This window comes from Synchiropus splendidus, chromosome 9 (assembly GCF_027744825.2).
Source record: "Synchiropus splendidus isolate RoL2022-P1 chromosome 9, RoL_Sspl_1.0, whole genome shotgun sequence".
Classification (NCBI taxonomy): domain Eukaryota; kingdom Metazoa; phylum Chordata; class Actinopteri; order Syngnathiformes; family Callionymidae; genus Synchiropus; species Synchiropus splendidus.
The window spans coordinates 21,778,918-21,800,488 of record NC_071342.1 but is presented as its reverse complement, the minus strand read 5'-3'; the positions used below and the strand labels follow the sequence as shown (position 1 = coordinate 21,800,488).

Sequence of the window (21,571 nt, the reverse complement as noted above, 5' to 3'; positions counted from 1 at the left end):
TTAATTTGCTAAATAATGTTTTGTATGAACATTTTCTATGGCTCATACATTAAAATGATCAGAAAAAACGAGCAGCCATTGCAACATTGTTTCTTCTATAATTTATTTTTGAAAATAATTATAATAAATATCTACAAAATTGCAGCGTGTCGAATGACTCGACAACAGTGTGCAAGATTAGCCCAGTTTGATTGAGAGACAAACACAGGGCAGAGAAAGACGTGGCCTTTTTCATTGTTATCAGTATTTAATACCTGTCTATCAACACACACACACACACACGTGTTATGACTGACCTAACACCCTCTTGTTGCAGCTTCCGAAAGTCTACCATGACCCAAGACTAACCCCACCCCCTCCACACACACACACAAGGTCCAGAATCACAGGTCAGTCTTCTCCGGCATGGCCACCACTGTGTGTGCGCTGGAAGGTTCCACACCAGGAGCCTCTCTGTAGACAGATTCTAGAGCCTCTTCTGCGCACGTGGCGGCAGGACTCGGCAGGTTTCCTCTTGATAACGGAGCACTCTGTGAAGCGGCTTGTTCCTGAGCGAGTCTCTCCACCTCAGCGTGCTTTCTCCCCCTCCTCTTCCCCAGGACTTTGACGTAGTTGGCCGGAACAAGTCCAGTGGTCTGTCCGTCCACGCTGGCCAGCAGCCAGCCTCGAACCCTGGGCTGATGCTCTGAACCAAGCAGACCATTTGAAGTTATGATGGAAGCTCAGCTTCATTTGCATCTCTACACAGAACAGATTCTGCTTTTTAGCAACTGCAAATTGTTCAGATTCGATCCCCCACAATGGGGAATGTTTTTTTCACCCGGTTTTGACCTTTACGTTGAGGAACTAACTCAAAAAGGCCTCACCTTTCAGAGCCAGGTTCATCATGTCTCCAGCCCGCAGAGAAATCTCCTCCTCAGATGAGGCAGTGAAGTCATATTCTGCTCGAGCCACCACATGATCGTCCTCCCCACTGGCCCAGTTGCTGGCTGCACACACAAACACGGTTGTGAAAATGAATTTAAACAATTCACTTTTGTGACGCGCTGTTCCTTTAGGTTTGTCGTTTTGTTTGCAGCTCAATAATTCAATCTTAATGACACTTTGCTCCTTCAATGGCCAGAACTTAGACTTGTCTCGCAGTGAAGACAAGATCAAAGATCACCCACTTTATCACTTTAACTTGTCGTCAGTTTGTCTCAGTTACTAAATACTCAGTCAGTGCTAAATAGAACTATCAAGTCTCTTAAAAGTGGATGTTTTTGTTGTTTTTACACGGCTTTATTTTGTATTCATGACGCTCCCTTCTTATTTACCCTTACATCATTTATGATTTCTCCAACATGAAGATTTTTTTGGCTCAAATGATGTGCCATGAATGATGTCACTGTTGCGATGTCAGTGTGTGTGAAAGACCATGTTTGGCCAGACTGTGCCGACAGAATGAGGAGGAGCGCAGCAGCTCAACAGTAGCATTTCAAGGTTTGTGACAGTCAAGTGCTCACCGCTCTCCTCAGACCCAGAGGTGGAGCTGAGCAGCTTCCAAATCAGGTACGGGCCCCCCAGCACCACGGCGAAGAACAGGATGATGGGCCATGACTTGACCGTGTGATTGTCCAAGCCTTCCCCAAGGCCCCTCCGCGCACCTGTCGCCAGGGCGTCGCTGGCGCTGTCGGCCCACAAGTCTTCCACCTCGGCCTCGGGCCTCCGTCCCAGCAGCCTCTGCAGCCGTCGGTACAGATACCTCAAGGTGCGAACCAGAGCGAACGCCGACAACACCCTGGTGAGGTGCGCACGCAGCCGTGTGAGATGGTTGGCCACGTCCAAGACGGCGCGGAAGCTGTTGTACACTGCAGAGAAGGTGGCGTCCAGCATCATGCTGACCGAGGTGAATGCCTGCACGATGCTTTCGATGGACTGGAAAGCTCCTCGGCTGCTCTCCTCCGCCTGCTGCACGAACCTGCTGGGAGCTACGTCCTCCGAGTGGGGGAAACGGTTGTATCCTCCCAGGCCGTAGGCACCACCATAGCCGCCGCCGTAGCTGTAGGGGCTGTAGCCCCCATATATAGACCCTCCAAAAGGGCTGTAGGAGGAGTTGAAGGAGCTGTAAGACGGACGGTAGGACTGTTGGACGGGACGAGGCGGGACAGGAGGAGCGACTCTGGTGAGGACTGGAGGAATAGTGGACACAGCAGGTCCAGGGGCATGACTGAGATCAGCTGACCTGTAGGACAGTGAAGAAGCAGAAGCTCAATAAAAGCAATCATGTTGTTACGGTCACATACATGTAGGGCTGCAACCATTAGTTGACGTCAGCGATAACGTCGACAACAACAGTTTGTCGACATCAAAATATGTGCGTCATGTTGCTGTTGGTGTAAACACACACAGGATGGGCATCAAGAACTTGTTATTGAGAAGCCGTGATATGATATGTTCATTTCTGTTCCTTTACTTGGTTCCTGACTGAGATCCAACTCCAACTGGCCGCCGAGGCTCTGCCTCACCACCTGCGACTGACCGCCTCAGTCACAGTCACGGAGGAGTTCGAGCGGAGACGGGTCACAGTGTTCAAAAGTGTGGCTTCGTTTTGTTTGTGAAGATGACGCGTCTTAAGGATGAGCAAACCCCTTCCACACCATGGTAGAATGATGAAAGAGTCTGTGACGCCACACTGAACTAGGCAGCTACACTGAACACATTGTTTCAGATTATTATTCAAATAAGACCTTCAGATGTGGATGTTGATCAGATATTTTAAATGAAAAAAGGTCATCGCCATTAGTCAGCTAATTGAAAAAAATAATGAATAGAAAATAATCGTTAGTTGCAGCCCTACATACATGTGACTTGCTCAACCCTCAGTATGATCCAAAACTCTATTATAGTTGCACAGATTTACTTAGATAGGAAAAAGCACAGCGCAAAGTCAAAACAGGAGAAACACAATAATTGAAATGATAAATAAACCGACAAATACAAAACAAGCAGATGCTGAGTGGCTGCATGAATTATCATAATAAACCGTACTGAATGTGACATAACTGTGTGGGGTTGAAAATACAATGGCTTAAAATGACATGGTTTCATGCAAAAAGCTGCCAAAAGAAAGTAAGATTTAACTGCAACATTTAGTTTGATGTTCAACACCTGAACTCACTACCCTTCAACCAACAATTCCTTGAAAGTAGCATGTATCAAACAAGATTTTAATAGTTTTTATAATAGATTTTTTCCTTTTATTTTGTTTTGACAACATATCTTTTTTCAAATTCAGTTTTAATTAGGTTGCTAGTTTTTATTTTTAAGAAACAATTAACAGTGGTTTATAGTGCAATACTTCGTAGTGCAGCCATTAGTACACAGTAGACATGGGTGTACTGTACTGTGTACTGTATCAGGTGTGTGGCATTAAAGAATGTCTGGAGGGTCGTATCCTCTTTAAAACACCAGAGAAAGAAATAATCACATGCTTTTACTTGTGTTGCAACCTGAAGTAAACACACCTCTTATCTCAGAGTGAAGGTCACTGACATGATGAACTTCCAGGCTGCAGTTTGATCTACAACGTTTCCAGCGTTATAACTGAGGAGATGGTTTTATCCGCTGGGCAGCGGGGATCCCTGCACCTCCCCTGTCCACAGCGCCAACTTTCCTCTGGTCGTGTTTCGTTCCCAAAAACCAGCTGACGCCACATGCGCGTCCAACGTCACCGTCTCGCTCTCGAGGTTTTCTCGAGCTGACAGCTGTTACACCGAGCAGGTTACTGCGCGATGGAACCACGTAGTTCTCATCATCTCTGAGGCCGATTAAAAACACATATTCGTGTTCAGTAGGTTCCCTGTCAACAACTGTTGGTATAACAACAACATCCCCTCGGTGTTATTCTTCTTGGTGTGACGTCAACAGCAGGCAGGCATGCAGGGCCTAGTTTAGCGAAGCTACTTTCTACATGTTATCGCAACCAAAGTCAACCCAACAACCTGGAGACAACGACAAACACACCCTGTGGTTGCTGGTTGTTTTTTCTAACAACGGTTTCGTCGCTTAATTCATTACACAATGACATAAATAACAATTTGAGCAGACGAGTGCGTTAGCTTCATGCTAACGCTAACCCCAAGCGAGAATGGCGTGACGGCCCCGTGCACCTGTAGTTCATGGGCGCCGTCATTGTTCCTGGTATGCGTCTCTCCCACGGCTTCGGAGGAGCTCCATGGTCCATAGCCGCTCTGAGTTGGAGACGTCGGGAATACTGAAGTTGGTGGAGCCGCCTGGAGCCGCTGCTGCTGCTTCCGCTGCGTTCACGGACCGTCGTCACCGTCAGAACTGTCAACTAACGACGCGTTCCAAAATATAAAAAGAACAATAAATAGCTTATTTTCATAACCAAAATACTAATAAAGTAATAATAATAATAATATAATGTAATTATTTAGACAAAAACAAGACCACACACTTTTCCATCGGGCATTAAACTCACCATTTCTGACGTTTGAGCCGTGAACGCATCACTGTCTCACTTCATTGAATATTCACAATATTTCGAAGTTAAAGAGTTAAACTAGTTAAACAGAATCCCGTGATGTCCCCTCCGCCAGACTGACAAATTCATGAACAGTCCTTGTTGTGTGTGGTTTATTTATTTAGTAGTTACTTCTATTATTATTATTATTGTCTATTTGTATTTATGTATTATTATTTATTTATTATTATTTCGTTTTGTTGGTTACTGCAGTCTTGTTGCACGCTGTTCCAAAGCACTGGTGGGATCCTCACCGACCCTGGCAATAAAGCTGATTCTTCTGAGTCCTTGAGAGCTGTTCAGGATCCAGGAGGGGGCGCACGCAACACATCTGTGTGTTCCCTCGCGTTTGAAGGGGAAGTCCCACGTTGACGAAACACGCTGCTTGAAAACCTTCCAACTGTGAAGTCACTGATTTCAGAAATGGATTCATTCGAGGCCTTAAAATTACACAATTTGTTGACGCTTCTGTTCGTTTATAAATAAATAAATAGACCAACTAAACAACGCCCAGAATAATAATGTAACGCTGCCAAGCAAGTTTATTTAACATAACAACCGTTTATTCAACGTTAAGTCAGTTAAACAGAGCGAGAGCCTTTTACATCACACGTCCTTCCAGTCATGGTCCAGACATTTACATGACTGTGTCCCCAGATGAACCTTCAAAGATCAGCGCGATGCCCATCCTGACGCGCTCCTCCTCAGTCCGGCCCTCAGCGTGACCCTCCGACGAGGAGGCCACCTATCTAAACCACCATGACCCCGGTGAGGGCTGCGAGGAGGCGGTGAGCGTGAAGCAGCTCTGACAGAAGAGGTGTTGTGGTTTCACAGGCAGGTCAAGTGATGTCAAGCTGCGAGTGTAAGGCGGAGGCGTGTGTGTGTGTGTTCACAGAAGTGGCGCATCGGAGAGCAGCGTATGCAGCGCTGCGGCGTGGGCGTGCGTGTGAGTGAAGCTGTCGAGCGAGTGCGACGCTGGCGTGATCCCGGGCTAAAGGTGGGAATGCAGATTGTTGGTCTGTGATGTCACAGTGTGGGAGGAAGTGATGATGCTAATGATGGTCCTGGTGAACACCCGTGACCTTTACACTCTGGTTAATGATCATGAAGGTTAATGAAGTCACCAGGTATCTGCGGCATGGTGGAGGAGTCCGGTGCGCTGATGCAGCTCGGGTCCAGGAGGGTGGGATCATGGCGCCCTGGGTTTCCTCAGAGGTAACAGTTGCACAAACACAAACGTACACACAGAGTGGGTCGGGACACTCTGGAGAGCTCTTGCTCCTTGGTCACTAAAAAGAAAGTTTTGTCTTTTGGCTCAGCTCTTTCAAGGCTCCAAAAGCTTTCACTCCTCCTCCCGGGAAAAGGCTCTCATCTCCAACCTGGACTGTAAATTGATCACCACGGTGTCAGACTTGGAGCAGCTGATCCTCAGGAGCCAATGGTTTTATATGCAAAGCATTGAGAAAACAATCGTACTCTAAACAGCCTCAACTCTACCAAACATTCTCTCATCTTCGATTCACGTCACCTCAGTTCTAGTCTGAAATTCCAACGTTCCTGAATTGTTGCGGAGAGTTTTGCTGGACTTCACGTGGGCTTGGCCTCAGTGTTTGTTGCTTTACACACGGGAGTTCCCTAATCTCCTTTATATATGTGTGTGTGTGTGTGTGTGTGTGCTGTGTAAGCAGTTCTTCCTCACAAGTGAATCTGCACACAATGACTCATCTCTCACTGATGCAAACACGGCACAAACGCAGTTGTAACGTTGACGCTGTAGCAACAAGGAAGGTGCTATAGACCGAGCAGAGGATCTCTGCTTGTGTATAACCAAACAACAACATAAAAAATAGCCAACATCTTTAGGTTTATTCAACTCAGCAGAGAGTTTCCCTGTCAGGCTCTCGAGGAGGGATTTTCCCGACCCAGAAACATGAGTCTAGTCTTGCATCAGGTGAAGTACCTGTCATTTACCTGAGCAGCAGGAAGTCGGCAAATTGCAGGATTAGGAAGGTTGTTCAGGATTGAAAGTGGTCGCTGTTGTCCTGAGTGAGTTTCTCGTGTTAGATGAGCTGTTGTCAGGTGGTAAAAGGCCATTATTAAATCCAAACAAGCGATCCAAATAACCGACAAGTCACTTGTGAAGTGTTGTTTCCGTGCACCAACATAGGTGCAGCTACAGGGTGACGTCTCAACCCAAACTTTCATGGCGAAGGAGGCGACAAGAGATGGGAAAATCTGTTTGAAAAAGTCAGGATGGAGGCAGAAAACACAAAGAGTTTGCACATCACTGGAGCCCTTCCACTCTGATGTTCACACTTAGGTGGAGATTCAACCGAAATTTTGTTATTCTGGCGTCAAATACAAAAAATGAGTTGAAAAAAACCCCAAAAACAACAAAAAAAAAAGACAGACATGTTCAGCCTCTCTTTACTTATTATGGTTAGCATGAATGTTGCTAAGTTGCTCCGGTTTCAGTCGCCTCCTTCTCCCTCACTTTCCTTTTCTTGCGCTTCTCCATTGTTCCTGCCACCTTTCGAAGCCTCTGTGGTTTACACACTTCCCACTCTGTTATATTCCCAATGGTATGTTGCTCAACTCTCTAGCTGGTGGCTCAGGAGCCACTGCTCACTGGGACCTTCCTGTTTGGTGTCTGTCTTTGCTTCTGTTTAAAACCTTAAACAGGTTTCATGTTCGCTGCTTTCAAGGGCAGGGAATCACGTTTACTTCTCGAATTTCATTGGGACATTTTCCGGAATACATGCAGTAGATTGGCGACAAAGTTTGGTGTCCCCAGTTAAATAATCTTCAATGTGAGGATGAAGAATAACAGGGTCATTAGAACTGGGTTTCAATTTGGTTCAAAGTCCTGGTGAACCACGTGTTTTGGATAGTGAGGTTTAGTGTGAGAGGCTGGGGAAAGGGTCGTGTCTAAGAGAGGTCCCCACAAAGGTGATGTGTGTGAGTGTGTCAGACAGATATTACAGCAAACAAAAATGAGAAGAATATTATTATTAATGCACTACATCCAGACTTGACAGTGTGTCTGTAAAACTTAGAATAAAACTATTGAAAAATGGTATGATGATTCAGAAATAGTCAATAACTACCTCGTAAACTACAAGGATGTACTTCGCAGGGTCACAATAATTCAGAATCCAAGTGAAGAAAATGTCGCTTGTTCATAATCCTAAGTGTTTTCCTGCTGAATAAACACATATCTTGACAACGGTAGGAAAGGCTGCAAGTGAAAGTGGGTCTTGTTGGGTGTTTTGAAGTTAAACTTACAAGGCTGCTTTGTTTGTCGATGATATCAGTTTTTCAGCGCAGGTTCCTTCATGACTCCATGACTGAGGAAGAGCTGGCAATATCAGAGCCCAAATGGTTAATGGGACGGAAGGAGTTTACGGGCAGAGCTGGCACACGCCTCTGCCGGGCAACTGGGCGAGTGACGCACCTGCAGCAGCCGCGCGCCCTCATTCACGAGGGAAGGTGTTGTGTTTGTGTTGCGGTGAGAGTCGCGGAGTGGCTGAGGGAGAGAGAGAGAGAGGGGAGGGGCGGGGGCCGAGGCGCACGCTGCCGGGAACTGGGCGGCCGAACTGGTCCGGCTCGCCTCTTCCAGATCACAGTTTAGATAACAGGCACGAGTGCATGCGGGCGAGGTGCGTGAGGAATGGCGCATTATATCATCCAGAATACTGGTCAGGTGCCAAGTCAGCAAGTCCTCCACCTGTCCGCATCGTCCTCCCGACTCAGCCACGCGCACCTTCTGTCTGCGTGTCCACGTTCACAGCCGCCACTCTTCCGTTCATTCGCTTTAGGACGCGGATCTTTTGTCGTGAAAATATTTGCACGAGAATTTAAATTTTATAAGAAATTGAAATACATTCATTGTGTCGTGAAAAACCTCCCTGAACAAAAGCAAACAGATGCTTTTGTTTGCTTTTGTTCAGGGATTCCTCCATGTTTGTTGTTGTTGTTCTCATCCTAGCTGCCACGTGTCTTGTGCATCAGTGGGATCAGTGGACCAGGAACTCCTGCACTGACAAAGGTTCCCTGTAGTCTGGAGAGCAAACTGTTCAATTCAATTAAATTCATTTTTGTTGTAATTAATTAATCATAATAATGTTGTAATTAATTAATCATAATAAACTTGTTAAAGTCCCACCACTAATACATATATATATATATATATATATATATATATATATATATATATATATATATATATATATATATATATATATATTTTTTTTTTTTTTTTTTTTTTTTTTTCCCAATGAATTTGTTTCATCCAGCATTCAAGCATGCGACACCTTTTGATGAAGAGGAGACAAAGAGAACGATTGCATTAAAGGCGTCTGGTATGTAGCAAGTGTCTGCTGACGTATATTTCAGATGTGACTGTTGAATATGGCACGGTTCACAAGCTCAAACCAGCTTTTGTTGGGTCCAGCTGAGAACCAACTTTTCAGGTTCCAAACCATTTTTTTCCCTGTTTCTTGTTCAAAATGATGTTCCGGAACTGGAACCTGGCAAGGCATGGTACCGGTGTCAGAGGTCTCAGGGGTGGCAGAGGGATCAGTGATGCCATGGGTTGCACAATACCAGCGTTGGAAAAACAAAGAAAGAGCTAGTAGTGGAGGCGATTTTGAGTTGTTTTTACCGGACAAAATGCCCGTGACCAAGAGGTTGCTGGTTGGATCCTGGCTCCTGACACATGGAGCAAGTGACCCTGCTGCAGTTGAGATGGCAAGCTGTGTCTTCGCCTGCTGAGACTGTGTACATGAATAGCTGGTGCACTTTGTTTGCTGGTTAGTGCATGGAAAACACAACATAAAAAAGACCTATAGATACACTTCGTAGAAAATTTTAATAAAAAAAATCATTTTACATCAACAGGAAATTGACATGGTGACAGCACCTGAAGACAGGATATACAGAGGGGGAGGGGCTATGAACAACATGGCTGTGAAACCTCTGGTCGCAGTGCTGTGAGAACTCTCACTGTATGACATAGTCATTACATGGGAAGCCATCACTCAGTGTGCTTCCTCTCACTCCTTAATCGAAATTTCCGTACTCTGCCAGTTCAGGAAGCATGTGCTCCAAACCACGGCTAATAAGTGCACGCTCTTTGCATCAAACACCGGAAGAGAATCGTAGGCACACTTTAAGAACAGACAATCATTCACCTTTTACAGAATTTTTACAGAAGAACTTAAAAAAAATCAAACCCATCCAGCGTCACTCGCTGTCCAAAAGATGATTCCGCCGTCTAGAGGAAGTTCTCTAACGTCCGCTGTGTGGAGGAGTTAACCCACTGCCCATTGGTCAACAGGATCTTCTAAGTTCACACCAGACCAGAGGTGACTCTTGAAAGGATCCCGACAGAAAGCTGCCGCCTGTGGCCCACCTGCTGAGGGTGAAGGCATCTGATGCACGCTCGCGGGCTCACACCCGCTGGTCAGAAAAGATTGAGCGACAATCCTCCCGGGAGTGTCATTCCTTGTAGCCTTTCATCCAGTCGTCCAAGTTCGCAAAGTGTGGTTCACTTCTGTCGCTTAAGTACGGATTCTGAGGATTCTTGTGAGGCTGGCTGCCGCTCCTGTCCGGGTTGGTGCCGTTGGTTCCAGCGCACGGGTGCAAGACGGTGTACGTGCTTCCGGGGTTTTCTCTTTGGAAGTGCATGGGAGAAGCTTTGCTCTCCAGGACTGTGGGGAGCTCTTGTTTGAGTTGGAAGCCGGTGTGAGCGCCTCCTCCTGCAAGCCCCTTCAGGTAGTCAGAGCTGTCCATCCCATCCATCTGCAGCAGAGAGCCCTGAGCTCCTCCGCCGCCAGGGACCGATCCGTTAAAGGGGCTCTGTTGAGCACTGAGGGTGCTGAAGCCAGGCCACATGTTCTGGTTGGCTAAATGGCTCCGGACATCAGTGCTGAGGTCGCCCACCTGCTGCGGCACCGGGTACATCTGCTGAGACTCGGGCTGGCTCATCGGAGCGACGATGTCCAGGAACTGCAGGTCCCTCTCGGAGAGCTGGGGCAGCATGCCTCCGCCAGCGTACGCCGGGCTGTGGGATAAGGGCTTCCGGGGGGCGTGGCTGACGGTGACCGTGTCCAGGGCGGAGTTTGGGTTGAGCCACGCCTGGCTGCCCGACACACTGGGAGGCTGGTATGAGGGGTTGAACACGGCGGCTTGTTGGATGGGGGTGTGGCTCGGCCTCATGAAGGTGGCGGTGGGGTCTGCAACACCATGAGGTCACGCTCTGGTTGGGGTCAGGAGGCTTTTGCCAGACACTTACCTTTCTGTATCACCCTGTGAGGCATCAGCTTCTGCCTGTTCATGGGCGCGCCGCGCAGGTGGCCCACTGAGGACGCAAAAGAACAGTTAGCATTTTCAGTTACCGTGTTGATGGGCAGGCTGCATTACCTGAGCCATTCATCACACTGTCTCTCTGGAGCCTTTTCCTTTTGTATCCATACGGGTCTGGAAGGAAGCGAGAGAACCTCATGAGGGGAGGCGATCCAGAACACATCCGAACAGTTAAGAGTCGAGACGGCCCAACTCACCCTTGTCATCAGGCAGGTATCGGAAGTCCAGGGGTTCGCTGACTTCCTGGTCGGAGAGCCGACGCAGCTGCATCTGCACCATGACTGGTTCGGTGATCGACGTGTCGTAGTAGGACGGCGTCTTGAAGACGATGGCCACCTGCCGGTGCACATCCGCTTGGGAGAAGGAGCCTTTGGCCTCCCATCCATCGGGGGAGAAGAATCGGACCTCGATGTCGTCTGAGGGGAAGATGGAGGTTGACGCTACCTCAAAAAATGTACCTCAAAAGCTTCAAACGAAGCTCGTATGAACACGATCACTTCCCAAAGCCTTCACCTTCATACAAGAACAGTAGTTGGACCTGATGCTTGACAACAAAACAAAAGTCCAAGGCACTTCCACAGCAGAAATTGACTCAAATGTGTCACACATGAAATGAACATTGGAATCTTTTTCTTAAGTTTGCCGACTCAGCTGTTTTTGTAAAAGCAAATTTTTCTTGTATTCATACTTATTAATCTGGAAGCATTGGAAAGTATAATTTCTTTCTTTCATGTTAGTATAGAGGTATTTTCCCTGCACATGTTTTTTTATGTCAATATTCTTGCATTTAAATCAGGCTGTTTTTTTTACTTCCTTATATCGACTCCTAAAATATCGTACTGCGTGCTGCATCATCAACTTTTCTCCTTCGCACTGAAGAGCTCAGACAAACTCCAGCTCATTTCACCTGGCTTTAGGAGACACATCTACCTGGAGGGTAGCTACATTCAGTCACATGACGCACAGCCACCAGGAAGTGCTTCTAACATTGAGCTTTCTCATCTACCTTCTTCACAAATGTCACTTTCCCTCTCCTTGACTCGAGCGGCGCGAAGCAGGATCACTCCGTTAAGGCGACATGACAAGAGGGAGCAGCCATGTGGATGTTGGAATGTTACCTTTCTGCACTTTGTCACACAGCAGGAAGATCTCGTCGTCTCCCTTCACGCAGCCGCTGTTCCTGTTGACGCGGCAGATCCTCAACTCTGCTGTGTTCGGAGCTCCTGCGGCACAGAACCACCGTCAGAATTTAAGAGTTTTACACTTATAAACTCGTAAGTTACGTTTTTTTTCATACAGTAATCTAAACTCTGATGCTTTTCAGTGAAGTGGATGCAAAGAACATCAACACTCTGAGCACTTTGTGTGTGAAACCAAAGGACCTCTTTAACAAATGGAAAATAAAAAACTGAAATATGTATAGTCTCTAACTCATTGATTTCACAGGCTACATGCCTAAAGTTACAGTCACAAAATGTACTGTGCCATGAGCCATTGTTATGAATATGTAATGTGCTGCCGTAAAAGCAAACGGAGCACCTAATCCTGACTCTCATTTTGGTGGAAGTCATGCAGAAGCAGTGTCATTTAACCCAGTAATACTGTGGTGTCAGCAATTACTCTGAAGTATGCAATAAATACTGCATTCCGTTCCGTGAAGTAACTCGCCCAACAATGTCTACAACTGAATTCAGCTTCTTCCAGTTGCATTCATGCGTCGGTTTGCCTGGAGAACCTTCAGCTGGGACTCCAACAGCCCTGGTGTTGGGGTGTGACCTGCGCACTTTCACGTCCTCCAAATGTGTCACCACAAACAGCTCTGAGTGGCGCAGCAGCCATTCGCTCGGCAGGTTGAACCACACGTCACATGACCGGAGTCAGAAGAGGAAGTGTTTCCTGGCAACAGGGTCAGTCTGCGTTGAGAACTTCTTCTTTCTCAAAGTTTGACCGGACTCGGTTGTCAGAAACACTTGCGGGAACTCTCTCACATGTTGCAAAAGAATCTTGAGCATGACACAGCAGCAGCAGTTGTGCGTGTGTGTGTGTGTGTGTGTGTGAGAGAGAGACTTCAGCAACAACTCACTGTTGTCGTAGATGGGGTTGCTGACGATGGGGTTGATGGTCCGGGAGAGGAGTCCGCTCTCATCCTGCAGGAACACTTGGATGCACAGACGGACCACATTCAGGTCGTACTCCTCGATCTGCAGCAGCTGCTCCTGGGGCACTGGGACACACAAATACGTGAATCAATGGATAAATGAACGCCCAGTGACTCAGCCTCACGCAACTTGGAGCACAAGCTGCTTTTCCTGAATTCCAAGGCTCAGATTCATGTCTGCTTCATTCACGATTGGTCGATTGGTCGATTGTAGTTTGCTTTTAACAGTCTTTTTATAAAGTTTCAACTACATTGTGAGCCTCAATAACTTAACTTAAAAAAAAAAAAAAAAAATTTTTTAGGATCACAGATACTTTTCTTGTATAAAGTTTATTGGCACTGTCAGCTTTTATCAGGATGCATCATTCAACAACAAGCCAAACACATGCAAAAGCATGGTCCCAGTTAGCTGTGTGGAGACGTGGGCCGAGGATCGATCCCTGTGGGACACCTATCGTGACGCTTGTCAAATTTGGGGAGTCAACTTGTCCTATTTTCACTATTTGATGATTTGATTTCAGCATCATTTCATCACAGATAAGTGTGTGTGTGTGTGTGTGTGTCATGTGATGCCATTGTGACAGGCTGAGGTCTCATCTCAGGATGACTGACACTTCATCTATGACTTTTCACTTTGGGCCCCCTCAGGAGGACAGTGGGACCAGAGGAACAAGGGTGATTCCACGACAAAATGCACACTAACACTTGAGCTGCGGTTGTACGCTGATTTGCATACTACACACACCACAACGTCACACATGGTAGAGTGACAGCTTCGGCAGCAGACCCACATATCAGGCTCTCACATCTGCCTACTTCACCTCAGGTTTCTCTCTTTCACTCTCACATCGCCGCCGTCCCACCCACACGCTGACGTTTGTCGACGTCACCTCGGGGTGGAAAGAAGTGTGTTTGCAAGTATGTATGTTCATGAGTGTGTGTGACGGCGGGCTCGCTACACCTTCAACCACAGCTGCTCCTGACGTGTATGAAAGCAGTGGGACTATGAAATCAAAATCATTCCTCTGACTGAGAGCTGGATCCATGAATGTGTGTGTGTGTGTCGCAGTGATCTGTTGCAGCAGTTAAAGAGCAGGCGGCTCTTGTGGGCGCTTGTGCTCGTGCTGCTTGTAAATGCCTCACTAGGATGAAGAAAGAGCTTGTGATGAATTAAGGCTTCAAGCAAATCTGACTTCTAAGATTTACTCCAACAGATGTAGGTTCTCTTGCACGCTGTCCTCATGTTCACCTGCAGGGTGAGGCAAGTCAGGCCCAATGGACGCCACAGAATGATCACTTGAATTGTAGCACCACTTTCTACCAGAGTTCTTACTGATAAACAAATGTTGACTTGAGGAGTCGATGTCTAAAAGCTCGAAAACATGAAGTCAGAGTGCCCACTTAAACCCTTAAACACCACACAAACACTCAGCAGCTGTCTGGCGTAAACAAAGTTGGCCGACACCACAAAGACAGGAACCTGCTGCAGATCGGCCTCAGAAAGCGAAGGCCAGAGCGTTAAAGAGGATCAGGTGATGTTGCGGTGAGCGGTTCTAGCGATCGTAGAGCTAACACTCTGGCGGTCTGGTCACAGGTGGACACAGCGAGGCTCAGCACAGGTGCAGCCCTTCTAAAGCTCTCATGACCAGTTCAGGTGTGAACGCGAACGTGGTCTGACCACGATGATGGGTGAGCGCCATCACCACCACGCTTGCTTCAGCTGCTTCCTGTGGCGCAACATCGACATCTCTGTTAGTTCTGTGACAGGCACAAAACAGGAACAATGGAGGTCAAGTTAAGTAAGTTTGGGTAGCGGGTGAGTCGATGCCTGCAGAGGACAAAACTGCTCCCTCAGACTTAAGATGCTTTTGCGCTCAAACCTTTTCATGGACTGACAAGCTGTTTGCACGACCAAGCTGAAAGCTGTGCGTCCAGGCTGGAGGTCAGCTCTCTAAGTTGCCCCTAACACCAACCCTGGTACTTTTGTCTCTGACTCTTCCAACTCATCCTGAGTCTCTAACCCCTAGATCAGTGGTTCTTAACCATAGGGCCGGAGCGCGGTTGGGCCGCCAGCGCCTTCTAGAGGGCCGCTAAAAGTTTTTTTGTTTTACATCTCTGGGCCGTGAGCCGCTCAGTTCAATACGTAAGTCATGTATGGTGGCAGTAGTGAGTCACTGAATTGACTTGACAGCTGCAGATCTGCAAATTCAAAGTTATTGAAAAGAAAAAATGATAAATGTTGAAGCAATTTTGAGGCAATACTTTCATTTAGTTACATAAATATATATATATATATATATATATATATTTAATAATATCTCGACATTGTTTTATTATATTTATTTTATTCAGAATTTTATTCAGTTTTTCCAATTTCAACAGTTTACATCAAGTGTATTTTGTTTTCTTTTTTTCTTGACTTGACTTGCACCTGCTTCTGCTGCTGGATGGACTTTTCGATAACAAATAAATATCTTTGCGATAATCACATGGATTCATGTCATTTCACAAGGTTTTGGCTTGTTTACGTGTAAGTAGATTAAATATGGTTATTGACCACAAATGAAATCACCCCTCACTTTCAAATGGCAACCATCAACCCCTGCCATAGATGATGGAAAAAGACCTCTCCTGTCCTATAGTATAGAGTCCTGTAGTACTGTATTGCAGTCCTCTCCACCCTGCCTGCACTCTCTTGTTCACCTCATCTCTATCAAGGCATTCTAATCTCATCTCTGTCCACCACTGTGGATGGACAGGTGACCCGTCCAGGGTGTCCCCTGTCCCTGACAGTTCGCCTCACTAAAGGGAATAAAGAGGGTGGTGCGTACTGCCTAAAAAATGAATGGAAAACTAGCTTGAGGGTAACAGCAGTCTCATTTAAAAAAATATAAACTATAAAACACGGAGGAACATGTTCCTGCTCGTACAAGGAATGTGGCTCAGTGTGAGACAGAAATAGTTCCAGCTAAAACGCTCTGTTGGATGAAAACTGAAGCAACTGATATCACAAACAAAGGAAAAGCTGACCGGTGAGGAGCTCATAAAGAGGCCGGGTGCGTCGGGGAACCCCCCCACCGCCCCCTCCAGTCAAGCCTCCCCCTTCTTTAATCAATCCTAAGTTCCCAGCTCTCACGTGGCTCGGCGCGCCGGACCCAATTGAGCAACCGTGACCAAGAATGGGGAAGTCGTTCTAACGCCTGTTTGAGAAGTGAAGCGACTGAGAGCAGAGGGTAATGGTGTCGTGTCGATCGTAGCTGGCAGGTTAGGTGCGAGACTCTTCTGAGAACTGGGTCAATCAGTCTTCAGGAAGAGTGGAGTTACATAACTGCCAGAGATGATGCTCTTCACAAACTTGTGCTTCAAAGTGACGTTCAGACAGGCGGCGGTCAGGAGGGCTCCTCACCACTCCTGACCTTCTCGCTTTCACATCCCAGCCCATTAAACAGGAAGTAGAAGTGAATCAAGCGCCTCATCGATTTTACACTCCAGCTGACGGACTGGCTCAGCTCAGTTTGAGACTTTCAAACTGCAGCCATCGACCGCAGACGTCTTGCCTCACCAAGATCCTGTCAATGTCTTCGCTCAGTATTTCAGCTGACACGGGTGGATCTCAACGCCATTTGGACCGTACAACACCAGTGGTTTGTAAGGAGCTAACATCTATCTGCGACAAAGGTCCGTCAGAATGTCACGTAGAAATACGACATTACAGGTGAATCTTTACTGTGACCGACTCCAACTTCATACTGAACGAGGGATTTTTGCATTGTAGGGCAACAGCTGCGAAGGGACGGGACGTTCAAGCTTGTGGGCGGGGTCTAGTCCTCCACACTGGCAGGGGAACCATCGTGATCTCTATGGACACAGAGGACGGTTTGGTGGCAATCTCCTCTCAGAACAGCAGAGTGAAGCAGCTGAGATGAAAATATATAAGTCTGAGACCAAGGTTCTCTGAATCTTGGAGGAAAGAGCTGAGCCAGAAGGCAAAGCTCGAGATAACTGAAGTCATGACCAGTCCACCCCGGGCTCCACCCTGCTGGACCTTGTTGGAGTTAGCTACTCCACCCAGCGGTTCTTAACTCAGCTTCTCGCCTCAACATCTCCACCCTCAGAAAGGTTCCACGGAGTCGTTCAAGGACGTAACTGAACATCTGCTGCAGCTCGTAATGACCGGGTGTCGGTCTGCGAGATGATGAATGGCAGGGGGCGGGGCCAGGTGCTCCCGAGTCGAGTCGCAAAACTCAAGATAACACAACTGTTGTCATTGCCGTGGTAACCACTGATCCTCTGGAGGACTCACCAAGCACTTGAGTAAACAGTTATCACAGTCAAATCATCTAAAAATGTTCAGAGTTCCAACAGCAACAACATGAAACCCACCCAAGTTTCACCTGCTCTACTGCACATGGCTGAGTGGAGGCGCATCGATGACGCTCACTCCAGTCCTTGTTTCATGTAATGTGACTGGAAAGTTGTGGCACATTATGACGACCATGAAATTTGGAGACATTAACTTATTTATTTTTTTACTGTTGACGTTTTTGTAAGTGAAGCATCTCTGAATGAAAGGTCATTTTAACAGAGGAAGGTGAAGAGATACAGTAAGTCTGTGCTGAAGTGACTCTTTAGTCACATGATTCAAGCTTCAAACACTGTCACTCATCACACTCGTGTGAGTTGGAGAAACACAAGCAAAATAGACAGACCACATCTTCAATCTTGCAGGCAACACTCTGACTCACCGTTAAAGGGGTTGATTCCAGAATGAATCCTTTTTAAAATGGCGTCTTTCACTTCTCTCTTCTTCACGCACTGAATCCCCAGATTCTGAAAACTGTAAGTAACACGGCATCATTAGACATGACTCTGTTTTGGTATATTTCAGGTCATCCGCGAGTCAGGTGACGACCGTCGGATCATGTTTTGACTCGGAAGCCACAAGTTTACTACGGCACTGCAGCTGGAGCAGAGAGATCACGACATGCCGCAACACTCTTTCACACACACTTGAGTACACCAACACACACTTTAGCTTGGCAGATATGGCTGATGTCACTGGGGGAATTCCCATATCACCACCCTCATCACACACACAGCTCGACAAATATGTGTTGGAGAAGAACTGAGTGCGCGTGTGTGTGCGCTGCATTGAAACACATCAACATTTACTCACAGTACAATGTGGGGACCTGCCTATCTAAAGGGTCAATATTGAAGTTGTCATGAAGCCTTCAACTGAGCTGATGCGTGTGTGTGTGTGTGTGTGTGTTCGTGTGTGATGTCACACATATCTGGACTGATATACAGCTGCAGTGAACGTGAGCGAGCATGGACATGATGTGTGTGCGCGCTTGTGACGTCTGTTGATAATGGATGCCACAGCTGCCGGCTCCAGAACTCACGTGATCACTTTGCGATCGGGGCCGAAGTCAGCCTCGTAGTATCCGTCCTTGCAGTCCCTGCCCACCAGGTCGTGAGGGTGCGGACGGAAGGGCTCGTTCTTGGTCACCAGGTGAACTCGCACCTTTCCCCTGCCATAGTAGTTCTGGATCTGCGGAGCGAGACCCAGGATCAGTTATTTGGCTGGTACATGGGGGGTGCACGAGCATCACTGTTAGCATGACACGTCCATGTCTCAAGGCTACTGCGACACACTGGTACACACAAAGCTACATGCGCCTCATCGCGGTTCATGCTTGTGAGTGTCAACTTATCATGCCATTTGAACCAACAGTACACACTGAGGCGAGCCAATATAACATGGTAAACACTGATATCCATGGTACATTCTCTTCTATATTACAACATAAAAAGGTAGATGAAAGTTACTCACACAGTTTCCTCACTGTTACAATGCTGCACTCCACAGAGTGTCCTGTGGTACATTTGAAGGCATCTCCGCGGGACCACAGTTTACATATCATCATGATATACCATGAATTTTGAAATGAACCAATACTACCAAGGCACACACAAGGCTACACAATCTTCTACAGTATACAGTAGTGATGGGTAGATGAGATGTTATGGAACGGTATTGCACGGTTGATGAAACAGTGTCCTCATTTTCAGAGGCCGCTAGATGGCGCTCTTGGTTTAGAATGATGTGTCCAAACATTTTCCAGCAGACAGCGGCACCTGGTGGCCACTGAAAATCAGGACACTGTTTCACGAAACCTCATCCACCCATCACTAGTATACAGACCAAGTTGCATCCATATCACCAATATATAACGCTGTGTTACGTCTGTCTTATAACAGTACTACTGAGGTGCATGAGTATAACTACAATGAACATAAATAGACACCGTACAAACCAAGACCTTGCATCATAACTGTACAATATTATGTAACATCAACATGTCAACCACGACGGGACACCAGCAGCGACAAGACTCTGACACTGACCTCAATGCTGGGGTAGGTCCTGTTGTTGTCGGTGCTCCTCTCCCCCGGGATGCTGCCGGCAGAGCGACCCTCCACTCTGTACCTGAAGCGCATCCCTCTCTGCTTGGGCTGCTCGAAGATCCGGATGGTCGGCTTGGCCACTGGAGGAGAGCAAGTGATGAGGACACGCATCCACAGACTGGCTTTTAAATAAAGGAACATCTATTACCCGAGATAAACGACTTATTCATGCGTGTATTAGCAGCATATTACCAAGTAATTCATCATTACATTACTCTAAACAACAGCACAATTATGGATTAACAGTTTATTGTCCGAACAAATGTGTTCCCCAAACTGAAGTCTTGCCCAACATCCTTATAAATAAACACAAAAGTGGAAATGAAAACTAACAAGAATAACGTGCAGTCACAGACCTGTTTAATATACAACTCCTGAAGGTCTGAAACTTTCACGAGTCAAAACACAATGTTGACTTGGGGTCAAAGGCAAAAGTTTGGAAAGTTTCGTTTATATTTCATCAGTTTTGGGGGAATAACAGTGCAAAACTAAGTTGGTCATATTTTAAATTATTACATCAACTAGTCCCTTTCGTTTTGAGTCATAGACACAAAAGGTGCTTGATATTCTTCATATTTCACTCATGCAGTCGCACTTTAAGTCATCGAATGTGATAAACTGTTACGATTTGTGGAAGGATAAACCGGTGTTTCAGGTAAGTTTCAGACTTAAGAAACAGGTATAAAGGGTGCGTTAGATGTCAGTTGTAGTGGACCGATGAACAAGGTCGCAGCACTGATTCGGACACCATGAAGGAGTAAACACGCCGACCAGTTCACAAGCTGCGCGAAGAGGAACTGGACCGAGGAGCTCGAGTCCTCGCTTTCGACGTGTGTGTCGCAGAGAAACAAGTCTCGTCGCATTTCTGACATGATTGAAAACCCTGCTGTCGCCACTTCCATCCGACTCCGCGGGCTGTGAACACGATAGCGGCGGTGGCGGGCGGCGCACGACACCTGCACGGCGGTGCCGACCGACGCGCGCTGGACGGAACGCGAGAATAAGGAAGTGGAATTCAACGGCAGACTTACTGAGATGACCGTCGTCCTCGCTCATGGGGTCCATGAAAACTGGGGAGAAGATGACAAGCGGTCAGAAGCAGCTCCGGTGGGTCTGGTTTAAAGGCTCGAGTCAAGTGAGGAAGTTGTTCAACAGCTGCTCCAAATCTGCGCTCTTTACAGTAACTCCGCTTGGTTCCAGGGTGACAAAAGGCTGTAGCTACTCACCATTCATGATGCACGCGCACTCACACACACACACGCACACGGCCGGTCGCAGCTTCTCCGAGTGAGTGACTGACGGGCGGCAGCGCGAGACACTGAAGTAGAGCCACAGGAGGCGCTGCGGAATTCCCCCACGCGGCCGACCAATCAGACGCGAGAGTCGCGGCGGCGCGCGCGCGCATAAAGGGAAGTGCCGCGAGGCGTCGGTGCTGCTCAGTTCAGCGTGTAGCGCCGAGGAGCGGCGGAGCCTCGGATGAGAGCAGCTGACCACCACGGGGCGCGCGGTGTGACTGGACATGTGCGTCCGGCTGCACGATCGCGTCATCAGCGTGCGGAAGAGTTGGCGTGTCCTGTCCGTCTGCTTTTCTCGTCATCCTTTCAAACCACATGGCCTTGTTGGAAGCAGCGCTTTCACTCTCCCTCCGTCCTGCATCGTCATCATTCAGTTATCCATCCAACCACTCAACAGAATCTAGCTGAGATGCAGGTTTCAACCAGGAGTCTGCAGCTCTTAAAAGGAGCGAGACAGTTGTGTGTTCACCCAGTACAGGTGCTGCAGATCTGAGCTCAGAGAAACGGTCACGTCCAAGACAGCAAGTTTATATATCAGGGCTGTTGGTGAGCAAAATCATCTCGTGTCTCAGCCTGTTGATCTTCCAATCCAAAGAGGTTTGGTCTGCTCGAGGTTCACTTCTGTATGTGCTAGTAACAGGAGGAGCATCTCAAGGTGTTCTCCTCAGGAGAGGAAAGGGTGGAGGTTACAGGCAGACCTGTGCAGGACAGTGTTGCAGCGAAGAAAGAGCTGAGCCAGAAGACAAAGTCTGGTGG

At 47.3% G+C, this 21,571-nt stretch overlaps 2 protein-coding genes across 2 annotated transcripts; both read right to left on the bottom strand.

Moving 5' to 3' along the window:
• Positions 1–86: 86 nt before the first annotated feature.
• On the bottom strand, positions 87–4,311 carry pex13 (peroxisomal biogenesis factor 13). Its single transcript, XM_053875519.1, has 4 exons — positions 4,152–4,311; positions 1,506–2,224; positions 867–989; positions 87–685 (listed from the first exon to the last, which is right to left on the bottom strand). Exons 1-4 carry the CDS (start codon positions 4,223–4,225, stop codon positions 384–386), a joined length of 1,218 nt encoding a protein of 405 aa, XP_053731494.1. The 5' UTR covers positions 4,226–4,311; the 3' UTR covers positions 87–383.
• A 5,052-nt stretch (positions 4,312–9,363) lies between these two features.
• On the bottom strand, positions 9,364–20,816 carry LOC128765359 (proto-oncogene c-Rel-like). Its single transcript, XM_053876063.1, has 11 exons — positions 20,747–20,816; positions 20,552–20,590; positions 19,461–19,600; positions 18,455–18,603; positions 17,795–17,886; positions 12,975–13,115; positions 12,010–12,114; positions 11,089–11,307; positions 10,949–11,005; positions 10,821–10,886; positions 9,364–10,761 (listed from the first exon to the last, which is right to left on the bottom strand). Exons 1-11 carry the CDS (start codon positions 20,751–20,753, stop codon positions 10,025–10,027), a joined length of 1,752 nt encoding a protein of 583 aa, XP_053732038.1. The 5' UTR covers positions 20,754–20,816; the 3' UTR covers positions 9,364–10,024.
• Positions 20,817–21,571: the final 755 nt, after the last annotated feature.

Coding starts and splice junctions, on each gene's coding strand:
- pex13 (XM_053875519.1), bottom strand. CDS start 4,225: ATGGACCATGGAGCTCCTCCGAAGCCGTGGGAGAGACGCATACCAGGA. Junction 2,225..4,151: donor ACGGCGCCCATGAACTACAG/GTGCACGGGGCC, acceptor ACTGTCCTACAG/GTCAGCTGATCTCAGTCATG. Junction 686..866: donor GATGAACCTGGCTCTGAAAG/GTGAGGCCTTTT, acceptor TGCTTGGTTCAG/AGCATCAGCCCAGGGTTCGA.
- LOC128765359 (XM_053876063.1), bottom strand. Junction 17,887..18,454: donor CCCGATCGCAAAGTGATCAC/GTGAGTTCTGGA, acceptor TGTTACTTACAG/TTTTCAGAATCTGGGGATTC. Junction 11,006..11,088: donor ATACCTGCCTGATGACAAGG/GTGAGTTGGGCC, acceptor GCTTCCTTCCAG/ACCCGTATGGATACAAAAGG.